Source organism: Dipteris shenzhenensis, chromosome 30 (assembly GCF_047967505.1).
Source record: "Dipteris shenzhenensis isolate YYH24624 ecotype China chromosome 30, Dip_SZ_1.0, whole genome shotgun sequence".
Lineage (NCBI taxonomy): Eukaryota > Viridiplantae > Streptophyta > Polypodiopsida > Gleicheniales > Dipteridaceae > Dipteris > Dipteris shenzhenensis.
The window spans coordinates 28,333,645-28,348,382 of record NC_141625.1 but is presented as its reverse complement, the minus strand read 5'-3'; the positions used below and the strand labels follow the sequence as shown (position 1 = coordinate 28,348,382).

Sequence of the window (14,738 nt, the reverse complement as noted above, 5' to 3'; positions counted from 1 at the left end):
CTTCTTGTAGTTTTCCATTAAGGAATGTAGCCTTGACATCCATTTGATGAAGTGCGACTAGATACTACATGCAAGAGAGAATAAGAAAGATTGTCTTCATCCTTCTAACCATTGCAGAAGTCTTCTCACAGTCAATGCCCTCTTGTTGAGTAATTCCTTTTACCAATAATCTTGTCTTATATCTATTTACACTCCCATCAGCATTATGCTTGCAATGACCTTGTAGACCCATTTGCAACAAATGACTTGGGTGGTTCTGTGAACTCCCAAGCTTCATTTTTCATAATGCCACTTAAAGCCTCTTACCTTTACCGCTGAGGAGAAAGAGAGTAACAAGGATGCAATGACCAGCACTACATCCCATTTGCCAATAAGGTAACTCTTAGCAAATGAAAATTTTGTAATAGATGATTTACCACATGTTGGCAAGGACACATCTTTATAAGAGGTTTCACATGTAGTTGAAGATGACTCTTGAGTGCCAAACTTGAAGGAGGTGCAGACTTGAAGGTTGGCTTGACTTAACCAATTGTATTAAGTGGCAATAAGAAGCTTGCAATTGGGGATATTTGGCTCTATTTTAGAAGTGTAGATCTATTGGTGCTAGTATATAAAGTGTGTTGGTGGACCTTGGCTCTAATGAATGTGTGTTTGCATGCAAGAGGCTTTTTGAGCATAGACTATTGTTTACAATGCAAGAGGCTTTGTGAGCATAGACTATTGTTTACAAGGCACCAGATACAACAATGTTTTGGAGGCATTTTGTGCAAATCTTTCTTTTTACATTTCTTTCAATAGAGAAATTGAATTCTATGCAAGGACAATGGGTGATGACAATCTTTGTGCATTATTGAGACGTGATGCAATGAGATGCAATCACTCTAAACCTGTAGCTATGCCATGGGTCAGCATATTATGAAATCAATCTATTGGGAACTTTGAACAAGTGCTTAGTCTCATCCACCTCATATATGGACTTTCTACCCTTTTTTCACTTACATACTTCAATCTGGGTGGATGTATTTCCTTGAATTGAGGCCTCACCTAGTGACTGGGTGGATGTATTTCCTTGAATCGAGGCCTCACCTAGTGATTGGTTTTTAAAAGTGCTAATCATGAACCTGTAGTTCAGTAAGCCCTATGCAGCCGATAACCAATTACTTGGTGGGTGTCAATTTCAGACATGCACAGAAAAAAGGTTTCCTTTTTGTCTTCAGTATGTAAACCATAAAAATGTGCCTTTTGCCAACCACTGCCCCAAAAAAATTTGGTCCATGACAGGCAAATGACACCGATATAAGGCTAGAATTTATCCAATCTTACAAATGCTTGATCTTTTTCTACACTACCACGTAGCATCAGCACCGTTCCTCAATTTGCTCACTGTCACAGGTGCAACTATGTACTCTCTACCTTGGTCATACTACACTTGCCTTAGATCCAATGCACATGCTCCTGCGAATGCAAGGTCCCCTTACACTCCACCAGCTTGCTCTTTTGGGCTCTGTTCATGTGATGTATTAGCTTCAAATGGCCTTTGAAATTCTGTGGAGTACCAAACCTGAGAGGAGGATGAACAGACTTAGATGCAGGGTTGTCATTGGCTGTGCCAACACCGTGCCAATGCACAAGTTCCCACAAATATTTAGTCCCCTTAAACTCCACCGGCTCACTCTGTTCACATGATGCAATAGAATTAAATGGCCCTTGAAACCTTTATTGAGTACGGAGCAAGAGGAGGGTGCACAGACCTTAGATGCAGGATTGGCATTGCCTCTGTGCCAACGCAGTGCAATGGCACAAGTGCTGCAGCAAAGACCATGGACCAGGACCATCTGGCAAACTATGATTGGTGTATTTTTCAGAGGCACATTAAAGTTCAATTCCTCACCTTCAAAGATGCAGCCTGCCTTGTATCTTTGTGTGTTGCCTCAAGTCAGTGCAAAAACGTGCCAGGCAGGGCAGAAATGATAGAAACTTCTCGCTGTTGTAAACATATGTCTACTGTCTTTTCATGCACATCATAACGCAGTGCATTTGTGTCAGGTACCACAAATCCTGCCTCAAAGCAACAGCTCAACTTATGCAGCTCAGCAGGGAGGGGATTCTAGATAGCTCCCCCAACTCTCTGGTTATCAGCGCTCCTGCGAGCCTCCCCTCCCCCCCCCGCTAGCTCTACCTCCCCCCCCTAGCTCCTCCTCCTCGCCTCGACCACCCCCACCCCCTGCCTCTCCGCCCTCACCCCCCCCTCACCCGCCGCCTCACCTAGCCGCGCCCCTCGCCTCCGCTCTCACCCCCCCTCGCCCCCCTCCGCCCCCCCTTGCCTCTCCGCATCATCTCGCCTCTCCGCTCCCTTCCCCCTCGCCCCCCCTCCGCCTCACCTCCCCGCCCCCTCGCTTCACCCGCCCCCTCGCCCCCAATCCGCTCCTCCCCCGCCCCCTGCTTCACCTCCCCGCCCCCTCGCCACACCACCCCCCCCGCCCCTCCCGCCCTTCCGCCCTCCGCTCCTCCCCGCACCCTTCACCCCGCCCTTCCGCCCCCGAACCTCCCGCCCCCTCACTCCGCTCCGCCCCGCCCTCCCGCCCCGCCCCTCCACCCCGCCACCTCCCGCCCCGCCCCGCCCCGCCTCCCCCCGCTCCCGCCTCCTCCTCACTTCACCCGCTCTCCGTCCCCACTCCCCCACCCCGCGTCACCTCCGCCTCCCGGCCTTCCGCTTCGCCTCCTCCGTCCTCCGCCCTCCATTCTCCCCGCCTTCCGCCTCCGCAACCGTCCTCTTCACACCCAGGCTCCACCCTCCCGCTTCTATCCCCCCCTTTTTTGGGTGGCAGCCTTTTCTTCATCGGAAGCCTCGCAGTTTGTCTTGGCGGTATGGCGGCTCCCTGCCCGGAACCGAAGGCCCAGTCGGACCCTCCCTCTCCAGATGCCTACCGCGTTATCCTAACAGAGCAACAATCATCTCGGGTTCAGGAGGTTGCCAATGACTTTGCCCGTACCTCTGTTTACGGCAGAGTCATTGGACACTCTCCCTCCAGATCAGCCATTAGGGACTGGCTCCAGTCCACTCTCATGCTAGAGGATGGCCATATTGAGGAGGTGGCCCTTATGGGAAGGGGCATCTTCTGGCTCAAACTCTCCAATGAGAAAGCTGCGAGCAACCTGATTGCTGGTTCCCCCACGTCGGTGGATGGAAAGATTATCATGATAGTCCCGTGGTACCGTGGATTCAGCGCAGCGGATTTTGATGTTCGGTTCCGTATACCTCGCCATCCAGTGACGCTAGTTTTTCCAGGTCTTGCTGCTGAGCTACGGCCGATTGTCAAGGACCTGCGCTCCCATTTTGGCTGGGTTATGCACGACACTTTTGCCGACGCGGTGACTACGGCAAGAGCCCCCCGAGTCCGTGTGGCTGTGGCGGATCCTGCGACTCTCCCTGCAGTGATCGAGATCGTGACAGATGCCGACAGCATCACCCAGAGCATGGTAGTCACCGGACAGCCAGGCCAGTGCCTGAGGTGCCACGGCTTTGGGCACTTGGCGGCTGCTTGTCCACGTTTCGCCAGCTCTTCTCGGCCTCCCCCGCCCCCGCCCCCTCCCCCCCCCTCCGGACAGCCATGTCAGGAGGAGCCGAGGCAGCCGGAGTCCGGTCCAGAGTTAGTGGGCGGCTGGACTGAGGTTAGAAGGAAAAGAGGAAAGAACAAGAAGATTTCGGATAAAGGCAAGGAGGCAGAGGTTACCCATCCTCTGCAGCAGCACCTCAGAGACCTGACAGGCAGCCGCCCCAGGGACCTGGGAGAGCTTCTTCTTCGACGGTAGCCCGCCCTTCACAGCCTCAGATCCCCCTCTCTTCCGCTCCCCCGCCCCTTTCCACTCAATCCCAGCCCCTTCCCCAGTTTCACCCCCCTTCTCCCGACCCGCAGCTTCAGCCCCCGCCTCTTCCTCCTCGGTCTCCTCCTCCTCCTTCTCAGCCCCAGTTCCAGATGCATCCCCATCCCCCTCCCCCCGTCTCTCTCGACTCTCCTGCAGAGTTAGCAGCACCGACGGCTTCCCAGCCGAGGGCAGCCCCCGTTCCTCCTCCACCTCCTCCGCTAGTCGCCTCCGTGGAGTCTGAGTCGCCTACCCCCCCAGCCTCCTCCCCCCCCCCTCCACTGGCAGGACACCCGGAGTCTACACCACCACTGGAGCAGGCTTCCCTGTCCGCTAGCCCCTCAGTGGCAGACTCTGATGGGTCTCAGCTTCAGGAGAGAGAGCTTCCTCGAGACTTTTACAGATCTGGCCCCTGGGACTACTTGGATGTGGCCGACCTCGGGACCTTCCCGGCTTGTCTCGACATCAGTATCTTCCTGCTCCGCAAAGGGGCGGATGGGAAGATTGCCGCCTTGGCCCCTAGGGATGGCCCTAGCTTTGCTTTCACGTTCCTCAACGACGGCACCGAGACCTGGACAGACGACTCGGTCTGGGAGGCTCTCAGAGAGCAGACGCACGCTCAGGTTTGCTCCTGGATAGGCTCGTCCGATGGGCAGCTTCTCGAGACTCAGTGGTCCGAGGGCGACGTGCGCCTGCGGTGGCATTGCGCCACCAAACGCTTCCACTGAACTGATTGTGATCCTCAGGCCTCCCCTGTCATGGCCCCTCCCCCAGGATGTCAGAGCCTGGTCCCCTCAGAAACTCCGAGCCTTCTACGGGATGACTACTTCAGAGATCTCGCACTGGCTCGAGAAAGCATTTGCTCATGGCACCAAAGGCCTCTCGCCTTTGTTGAAGGTGTTGAAGAACGGGCAGGACGACCCCGCCTCCCCCTCCAAACCTTCTCATAAGCGGCAGCGCCTCCACTCCGAAATGTCAGCTTCTTCTTCGACTTCGACCGCGAGCAGACAGTTGTTCGCAGCCTCCCATTCCTCACCATGAGCCTACACCTCGTATCCTGGAATGTGAACGGGTTTCACTCTTCTGGCACCCGTGGTCCCAGGAAGCTCATTTTGCGACAGGAACTTCAGCCAGCAGTGATTGGTCGTTTGGATGTACTTCTGCTCCAGGAGCACAAGCTTTCTGCGGCTCATTCCCGTAGCTACGGGAAGGTTCTCCCTGGACGTTCCCACACTTATTGGGAGCCCTCGATCGGCGCACAGGGGAGGAGTGGAGGTGTCTGTACTTCCGTGTGCAAGCAGTTAGCCCAGGGAGTTTTCGGTCATGGCACGTTGATCCCAGGCCGTGCCCTTTGGGTAGGCCTGGAACTGGAGGGTTCCAAAATAGGAATCCTCAACATTTATGCTCCCACAGACCTCCGGTGCAGAGCCACCTTCTGGAGGACACTTACAGAGATTCTTCCAGACATGTATTTCTGGATTGTTGGAGGTGACTTCAACAATCTGGAGACCTTGGAGGACCAGCAGGGCAGAGGTCCGGAGTTTACAGGTATGGCTCAGGCAGAGCAGTCCGCTTGGGACTCTTTCATCTTCGCGACAGGAGGTAGGGACAGTTGGAGAGACCCGTCCTTCCGGCGTTGGCACGGGAGCCTGGACTTCTCGTGGGGCTTCCGCAGGGGAGGAGGCAGACTCCTGGAGAGGCTGGATAGATTTTATGTCAGTGATTGGGCCATTAGCAGAGGCGGTCAAGCGGGTATAGTTCCAGGGACGACACTTTCCGACCATGCGCCTGTGCTCCTATCATTAGACTCGGCAGCCCAGGCCCTTCCCCCCCGTTCATGCCGGATTCCCGACTCCATTTTCTCGAGGGTGGACGTGCGCAGCAGTATCTGCAGTCTATGGGACAGAGATTGGGGCGAGTCCGTGGATCTGGTTGATTCGGTGGCGCAGGCTTTGCAGGAGTCCAGCCAGATTTGCCAGCTCGCAGCCCTACAGGTTCGACAGGAGTGGTGGGGCAGAGAGAGAGCTCTTCGGAGGGACCTCGCCTCCATTCAGCGACTCCAGCAGGCAGCCCAGGGCTCGGAGGAGCTTCGGATCCAGGCCCTTCGAGCCAGAGCCCTTCTTGAGGAGACCCTCCAGCGCCGGTCAGAGTTTTCCTATCACGCCTCTCTCTCCTTCTGGGCTCGGAAGGGTGACCGGATGAGCAGGGAGTTCTTCAGGACGCATGGCCAGAGAGCAGCAGGTGATCAGCTCCGGAGTCTCAAGACAGCAGAGGGGCACATTGTTACGGATCCGGGTGAGGTCTTGGGGTTGGCTACCGACTTCTATAGGACTCTTTTCCAGCAGGAGCCGCTTGCCCCTCGCACTCGACGCTCCCGGGAGGAGGTGTGGAGGCACATTCCATCCCTGGTCCAGCCCAGCATGCAGGCGACGTTGTTGGCACCGTTCACTACGGACGAGATGTTGGAGGCCTTGATGGCCATCGACGGGCAGAAGTGCCCGGGCGAGGATGGACTATCCCAGGCATTCTTCACCTCCTTCTGGGATCAGATCCATCAGCCCCTCCTAGCAGCTCTTCAGAGGATTTTCAGCAGCGGTTATATGCCAGAGAGCCTCTCCTCGGGACTGATTTGCCTCATCCCGAAGGGAGGAGATAGACAGGAGATCCGTCAGTGGCGCCCGATCACCCTACTTACCACTGCTTACAAAATCCTTGCCAAGATGATTAGCGCCAGAGTTTGGCCTCTACTTCCAGACCTCATTCATGACACTCAGACAGGCTTTGTCCAGGATCGTAGTATCCTGGATAATGTCTTCACCTTCTCAGAGGCAGCGGAGTGGGCTCAGCACAGTGGGTCACACCTAGCCATCCTACTTCTCGACTTTGAGAAGGCCTACGATCGAGTGGACTGGTCCTTTCTGGAGGGGACTCTGGAGCGACTAGGTTTCCCAGCAGGATGGATTCAGGGTATTTCAGCGTTGTACAGGACAGCTTCTAGCAGGGTCATCATTGGCGGCAGGATAGGTGAGCGTTTTCGTCTGGAGAGATCAGTGCGTCAGGGCTGCCCCCTGGCTCCTTACCTGTTTCTCTTCTTCGCTGAGGCTATGACATACTACCTTCGGGCGAGATCTACTGGGCTCAGGGGTGTTCGCCTCCCACTCCGGGAGGACACGGAGCTCCTGGACTCGTAGTATGCGGATGACACAGCACTGTATGTCCAGGATGATGAGATGATGCTGGAGAGGGTGAGGATGGCCCTAGAGATCTTCTGTTCGGCTGCCGGTGCGAAAATCAACTGGAACAAATCAGTTGGTTTTCTCACAGACCCCGGGGCGTGCTCTCAGTGGGGGAGGTTTTTGGGTTTCAGGTGGATTCCGCGGGGACAGACAGCTAGATATCTTGGTTTTCAGGTCGGCCTGGATATCACGCCAGCTCAGCAGTTTCTCCCGGTGCTAGATTCCATCCGACGGAAGCTGGCTTTCTGGAGCACTGCTAAGCTCTCCCTTGCAGGTCGTGCCCTGGTAGTCAACCAGGTCCTCCTAGCCACGGCCTGGTATGTGGCTTCCTGTTGGTGTTTCTCGAGATCCAACGTGGCACAGCTTAGGAGGTTGGTTCGGAACTTCCTTTGGTCCGGGGAGGATGGCCTCAGAGATACCAGAGCCAGGGTTGCTTGGCAGACAGTCATTCTTCCGCAGGCCAAGGGAGGCCTGGGGGTCATCGATCCAGAGCTTCAGAGTCAGGCCCTGTTAGGCAAGCTAGTCATCCGCGGTTTGACCCCGGGGAGGCAAACGTGGAAGATGTTACTTCAGCAGGGGGTCGGTTCTTGTGTCCCGCGCCGAGGTGGAGAGTGGCTTCCGTCCCTCAGGTGGATCTTCACTTCCGCCCCGCTCACTCAGCCCTGTTCCCCACTCGTTCGTAGCCTCCTCATGGTGTGGAGGCGGCTCCGCCTCAGTCTCATCCAGTCCCCTCCTAGCTGTCAGGAGATCGATCGCCAGCCGCTTGTCTGGAACGATCAGGTCAGAGATGCCGAGGGCCTTCAGTTGGGGGAGAGATCACACATCAGGTGGGACGGCTGGATGCGGGGGCCAGCCCGGTCCCTTCGAGTTTGGAGGGACACGTACAGACATTTGGAGACGGCTGATCTTGCAGACGCAGCTGGAGGTGCCCGTGGAGCCCAGGCGAGATGTACGGAGATCGACGGCGCGATTCCAGCTGATTGGTTGGTTCCACCTGAGCTTCAGATCCTCATGCCAGGTGATGACCGTTGGCTGGGACAATTCACCCCCCGTGGCATCCCACTGGTGGTCGCAGGGCGGATGGACGACTCCTCTGTTTCCTTCTTCGCGGTTTTGGGGGATGGGCGACTCAGTAGAGAGGATGTGCTCATCGACCCCCTACTCCCATGGCAGAGGATTCGGGTCGTAGGCCTTGTGGGGAAGGTTTAGCGAACCGACCCTTGCATAGAGCAGGATCAGCTGCAGCTTTGGCGTCTCTGGCTCTGGGAGGGGCGGGCCTTGTCAGAGCTTGATTGGGACCCAGGAGAGTGGAGATGGCCAGAGATTGCGACAGGTCAGGGGCCGACCTCCTTTGCCTACAGCACGACTTTGGGCAGGCGAGTTCTAGGGAGGATGCAGAGCCGCCCTCCCACCCAGCAGCCCAGTTGGTATGCACAGGGTATTTCCAGGTTATTTTTGCAGGCCTTCTGGAAGGCCTTGTGGGAGAGCTGGCGGCCGCGGAAGATCTACTACTTCCTGTGGCTTCTTGCCCACAAAGGTCTTCCAGTGGGGAGCTGGTTGAGGCAGATTGGACAGGACGGACGTTGCCAGATCTGTCATGAGGACGAGGAGTCACCAAAACACTGCCTATGGAGTTGCACTCGCGCCCAGGAAGTGTGGAGGTGGACTTTCGGGATCCTTACTCGCGTAGCACCGGAGCTAGGATTGATCACTTGGGGCGCGTTCTGCTGGTGCAGCACCGCACCTGGTTTTCATTATTTATTCGAGGCCTGTCAGCAGGACCCCACATTCCTTATTACATAGGGGACGTGGGGGCCGCTCGAGAGTATCCCGCAGCACCTGGCAGAGGCCGGCACAGAAGCTCAGGAGAGGCAGCCAGTCTGGGAGATTATCAGCAGCATCGCAGGTTGGCACATCTGGACCTCGCGCTGCGCGCAGATCCTCGGTGGCACCTCCTTATCGACTGCCCAGATCATGACTGACATCTGGAGTGAGATTATACATACCCTCAGAGGCCAGTGGGACCAGATACAGGGGGACTCCCGGGCCGGTCGGGAGAAGCGGAGACGCTTCCTCCGGGTTTGGGACACACAGGGCCTCTTCTTCGAGCAGGCTTCGCAGGGCCTTCGGTGGCGCTACTCACCACCTCTCTGGCTGTTCATTCACACTCGCCTTATCCCTCCGTGAAAGAGAACTTTACTTTTGTTATCTTTTTGGGCTGCGTCCGATTTGTGAACGCAGCCCGTCAGCTACAATGCTGACCTCTTGTATCTTGTTCTCGAAGTAATATAATTAGCACTGTTTTTTCCACACAAAAAAAAAAAAGCAACTCAGCAGTATATTTGCCTGTAGGTGACTAGAGGTGTCTCTGAAAACCAAATTCATACACCAAATGATTCACTTCAATACATTACAACCTGGCACTTCCTTCAAACCATTATCAATTATTGCCCTTCTCACCATTTCTACATTTTCTGCCCTACCTGTGTTAGCATGGATGTCTGCAAGCAATACATAAGGTGAAGCATTCCCTGGATCTAACTCAAAAACAATATTTGCAGCATGCACAGCCCTCTCCATGTCACTGTGAAGCCTGTAAGATGAAAGCAAGCTTAACCATGCAGAACTGACATGTTCAAATGGAATACTTGCAGTCAATCCCTCTGCCTCTTCCAATAGTCCTGGTCGCCCAAGAAGACCAATCATGCACACATAATGCTCCACCGAGGGTGTTATACCATGCTCTACATTCATGGAGGCAAAGTACTGCCTCCCATCAGCAACCATACCTGTGTGATTGCATGCAGTCAGAAGGCAGATGAAGGTGGTCTTGTCTGGCTTCACGCTTTTGGCCTGCATTTGAACAAACATTTGTAGGGCCTCCTTGCCATGCCCATTCTGGGCGCATGCTGCAATCATGGCATTCCATGAGACCACATCCCACATTGGCATCCCTGCGAATACAGCCCTCGAATCATCCAGGTTTCCACACTTGCCATACATAGTGATGAGGGCATTCCCCACAACGACATCTGACTCCCATCCATTGCCAACAATAGTCACAAGGATCTCTTGACCCTTTTCTAGGGCTGCCAGACTAGCACATGCATCCAAAATGCAGATGATCGTGATCTTGTTTGGCTTAATGCCTCCAGCCTGTAGTTGACCAAACAGTTCTAGGGCCTCCTTGCCATGCCCGTCGTGGGAGCATGCTGCAATTATGGTACTCCATGAGGCCACATCCCTCAGTGGCATCTCTGTGAAGACAGCTCTTGAATCATCAAGGCTCCCACATTTTCCATACATATTGACAAGGGCATTCCCCATAACCACTCCCATCTCCCATCCATTACCGACAATGCTCGCATGGATCTTTCGACCATTTTCTAGGCCTGCCACACTTGCACATGCATCTAAAACACAGATGAACGTGATCTTGTTCGGCTTGATGCCTTCGGCCTGCATTTCCCCAAACAACAGTAGGGCCTCTTTTCCATGCCCATTCTGGACACATGCTGCCATCATGGCACTCCATGAGACCACATTCGACAGTGGCATCTCTACAAACACAGCTCTTGAATCATCTAGACTTCTCAAATTGCCATACATGTTGATGAGGGCTGTCCCCATGGCAACATCCGACTCCCATCCATTGCCAACAATGGTAGCATGGACCTCTCGACCCTCTGCTATGGATGCAACGCTAGCACACACATCCAAAACACAGATGAAGCTAATCTTGTTTGGCTTGATGCCTTTGGCATTCATTTGACCAAACAGTTGTAGGGCCTCCTTGTCCTGCCCATTTTGGGCGCATGCTGTAATCATGCCACTCCAGGAGACCACATTCCGCATTGGCATGCCTGCAAAGACAGCCCTTGAATCATCTAGGCTACCGCACTTGCCATACATATTGGTGATGGATGTGCCCACAACAATATCCGACTCCCATCCATAGCCAACTATCGTAGCATGGATTTCCCGACCATCTTCTAGGGCTGCCACACTGACACATGCATCCAGAATGCAGATGAAAGTGATCATGTTTGGTTCAATGCCTTCGCCCTGCATGTGCCCAAATAATTGCAGGGCCTCCTTGTCATGCCCATTCTGGGCACATGCTGTGATCATGCCACTCCAGGAGACCACATTCCGCAGTGGCATCTCTCCAAAGACCACCCTTGCATCATCCAAGCACCCACACTTGCCATACATCTGAATAAGGGTCGTCCCCACAACAACATCTGACTCCCATCCGTTGTCAACAATAATAGCATGTATCTCTTGACTTTCTTCTAGGGCTGCCACAGTAGCAGATGCATCCAAAATGCTGACGAAAGTGATCTTGTTTGGCTCGACACCTTTGGCCACCATTTGACGAAATAGTTGTAAGGCCTCCTTGCTGCACATGTTTTGTGCAGACACGGCAATCATGGCATTCCAGGAGACCACGTCTTGAATTGGCATCTCTAGGAACACACCCCATGAATCATCCAAGCTCCTGCACTTCCCATACATATTGACAAGGGCATTTCCAACAACAATATCTGACTCCCATCCAGTGCCGATAATAGCAGCATGGATCGCTTGACCCTCTTCTACCACTGCCACACTGGCACACGCATTCAAAACAGTGATCAACATGATCTTGTCTGGCTCAAAGCCCTCTGCCTGCATTTGACCAAACAGTTGTAGAGCCTCCATGGAATGCCCGTTCTGACAGCACGCAGCGATCATGATAGTCCAAGAATACAAGTTCCGAGAGACTATGTTGTCAAACACGGCGCGCGCAGACTCCAGGCTCCCACATTTGCTATACATTTGTATTAGAAGATTGCTCAGAAACCTATCGTCTGCATATCCACGCCGTGCCATGTGTTCATGCACACGTTCACCTTGAGGCAGCGCCTTGGCCCTGGTGCAGTGCCTCAAAAGGGAGGCATAGGTGGCAGCATCTGTCTCCGGACCTAGGTGACCGAGGAACTCATCATTAAAGCTGTAAGAACAAGACTCTTCATTCCTCGCAAGGCTAGTCTGAAAGCGCCCATCTAATCTGAGCGGTTCTGCTGCCAGCTTGGACCACTTGGAACCCCACAAACCATGTAACTTGGTTACCACGCACCTCAAATATGGAGCAGGAAACGAGCCCAGAAGCTGGCCCTTACATATACCAAAGTCTATTCTTTCACAGCAAACTGCACTCCTCATAAGGCGACTCTGCTATTGCCCGATCTAATGAATGAGTATCTTTGCTGCTTCCTAGCTCGCCTTCTGAAAGCTTGGCTCTCCACCCACGTTGTAAGTCTATGGCCATCCACCCAAACAGGTTCCCGGTTCGAGTGTGGCAAGGCAAGCTATACAATTCATTAGGCCTGCCCCCAAAGTTAATGAACTATGTTGTCCATGTTAGAAATTTGAATGCAATCCTTTGCTTGTTCGAAATGTTTTTATTCGTTACTTGCAACTTATAATATGGAGTGATCTGGCCAGTCAGCGTCGTTTGTGCCGTTTGTAGTGCTAGTGGAAGGATAGTTTGTCCATATGTGATCAATTGTTGATCCATGAATTGTGCTTGGGTCTTTGATTACTTGGTACTTCTTTTTCGAGCGCATGTACTCTTGCAATTTAATTTTTGATTGTGTTTCGTTGTTGTATTCAATGTTGAAGTCCCCAATGATGTAAGTTGTTGTTTCTTTATGTATTTTTTGTAGGCTTTGGTCAATAACCTCTAATAGGGATGTTGTGCTTGCTTTTGGATGTTTGTATGTGTTTACAACTACAATGTTCTTTGACTTGAATATTGTTAGTAGTGATTGTGATCCTTCATGATATATCTCTTCATTTTTGTTGACAACAATGTCTTTTTTGTAGTATGTTGTGATGCCAACCCCTACGTAACTGTTGATGCTATCAAAGTTTTCTATCTTCAATTGTTGTGACAATTGCATGTGTGTTTCCTGAATGCATATAACAGTAGCTTTTTTCATGCTTGGGCAGCATCTCAAGTCTTCTTTGTGCATGTTCGCGTACCGTGTATTCAGTGATTGTATGATGAAGGACTTTTGATCCAGATCGTCGAATTGATCTTGTTTTGTTTCCCAACGTGCTGAGGATCTCAATCGTTTTATTTCTTGTAATACCATTGCATCTACTTTGATATGCTTTTGTTCTCTTTTTGATAGTAAGTATAGAGTTGAAGGGTCGTCAATCCTTGATAAAGCAGGTCATAATATTCAAGGTTGCTGCAATTTCATTGCACAGTCTCATAATATTCAAGGTTCCAAAATTGAAAGCAGTAGTGATAGATAGTAGGAATCCAAAACTGCAGGATTCAAAGACTGCAAATGGAAAAGTAATTTTTGCTCACCCCTCAATGGCAATCAAAAGTCTATCCTCTATAACAAAAACACCATGGCAACCAAAATTGCAGCATTCATAGATTGCAAATGGAAAAGTAAGGTTTTCTTGCCCCTAAATGGCAATTAAAAATCTATGCTTTGCAACAAAACTACCACACCTACAAGATTGAGTACTAAATTCTATGACAAGACATCTAAACTGTCTTCTCAAACCGAGTCATAAAACCAGAACTGTTTTTGGTAAACTAACCTGATGTTTTGGTTTCCATCAATAGATTCCTGGTAGCTACGATGCTATGTGCATTGTAATCAATGAACCTGCAATGAAGGGCTAGCAGGTCATCTACATGGGTCCCACGAACTTGTATGTCTACTTGTGAACCATATCGAAGTAGAACCCTGCCTTTCAATAATGGTATAGGGGAGATCTGTTGAATAGTAGCACAGCTGAAACAAAAGGCTTGTATGGATAACGTGTGACCCCGAGAGCTACCACAAGATAGACATTGGTATTCAACCAATGGTGCATTCAGATTTGTGAACTGTAGAATGTTAGTAACCTACATCACATTACAACGACATGTGGTAAGTAAATGTCAACAAACTGAACTGAGAAAGGATTCACTTTTGGGATTACCTTCTGGCCATATCCAAGCTCTGATACTTGATGCTCGGAAGCATGCAAGAGAGTTTCAAGCAAGCTTCCCTTGGGGACAGCCGCTAGAATTGTGAAGTCAAATACACCGAGTGAATGTTGAGCACGCATGAAGGATGTGTTTTTTGCAACATACATCACTACTCCATCATCAAGAAATTCTTGTATCAGTCAGGACAATGTGTTCCGTCTTTCGGCAACAAAAGAGAGCTGCAAAAAAATGACACAATGTCTAGAGCAGGGCTTGAATATGCAATGGGAATTATCCATAAATTCCATGAACAACATGACAACGTCCAAGAAAAATTCCTCACGCACACACAGACCGAAAGAGAAGAGAAACAACAATTGTTATCCCACATTGCAGAATTAGAAAAGCAGGGTGATCAGTTTGCCAAGCTACAAGAGTAGATAACAACACAAACAAAAGACCATGAAGAGAGGCAATGGCATCCAAGCAGGCCCAAGTGCAGCTATTCAAAAGTCAAGTGCACTACTGTCAAGGTGAGAGCCACTGCGGTGGTTGGCCCGAATTTTGAATAATTCAAGGCGGCAATACTAACTTGCATGGTAATGAATGATTAGAGGTGGTGGCATCTAAGATTCCCAGCCACGTCTATGGTG

The 14,738-nt window shown here is 51.8% G+C and overlaps 1 protein-coding gene across 1 annotated transcript; it reads right to left on the bottom strand.

Annotated features, from left to right (window-relative positions):
* Nucleotides 1-9,497: 9,497 nt before the first annotated feature.
* On the bottom strand, nucleotides 9,498-12,308 carry LOC147881926 (pentatricopeptide repeat-containing protein At2g33680-like). The gene is made up of 2 exons (XM_087401479.1): nucleotides 10,131-12,308; nucleotides 9,498-9,953 (listed from the first exon to the last, which is right to left on the bottom strand). Exons 1-2 carry the CDS (start codon nucleotides 12,306-12,308, stop codon nucleotides 9,498-9,500), a joined length of 2,634 nt encoding a protein of 877 aa, XP_087257605.1.
* Nucleotides 12,309-14,738: the final 2,430 nt, after the last annotated feature.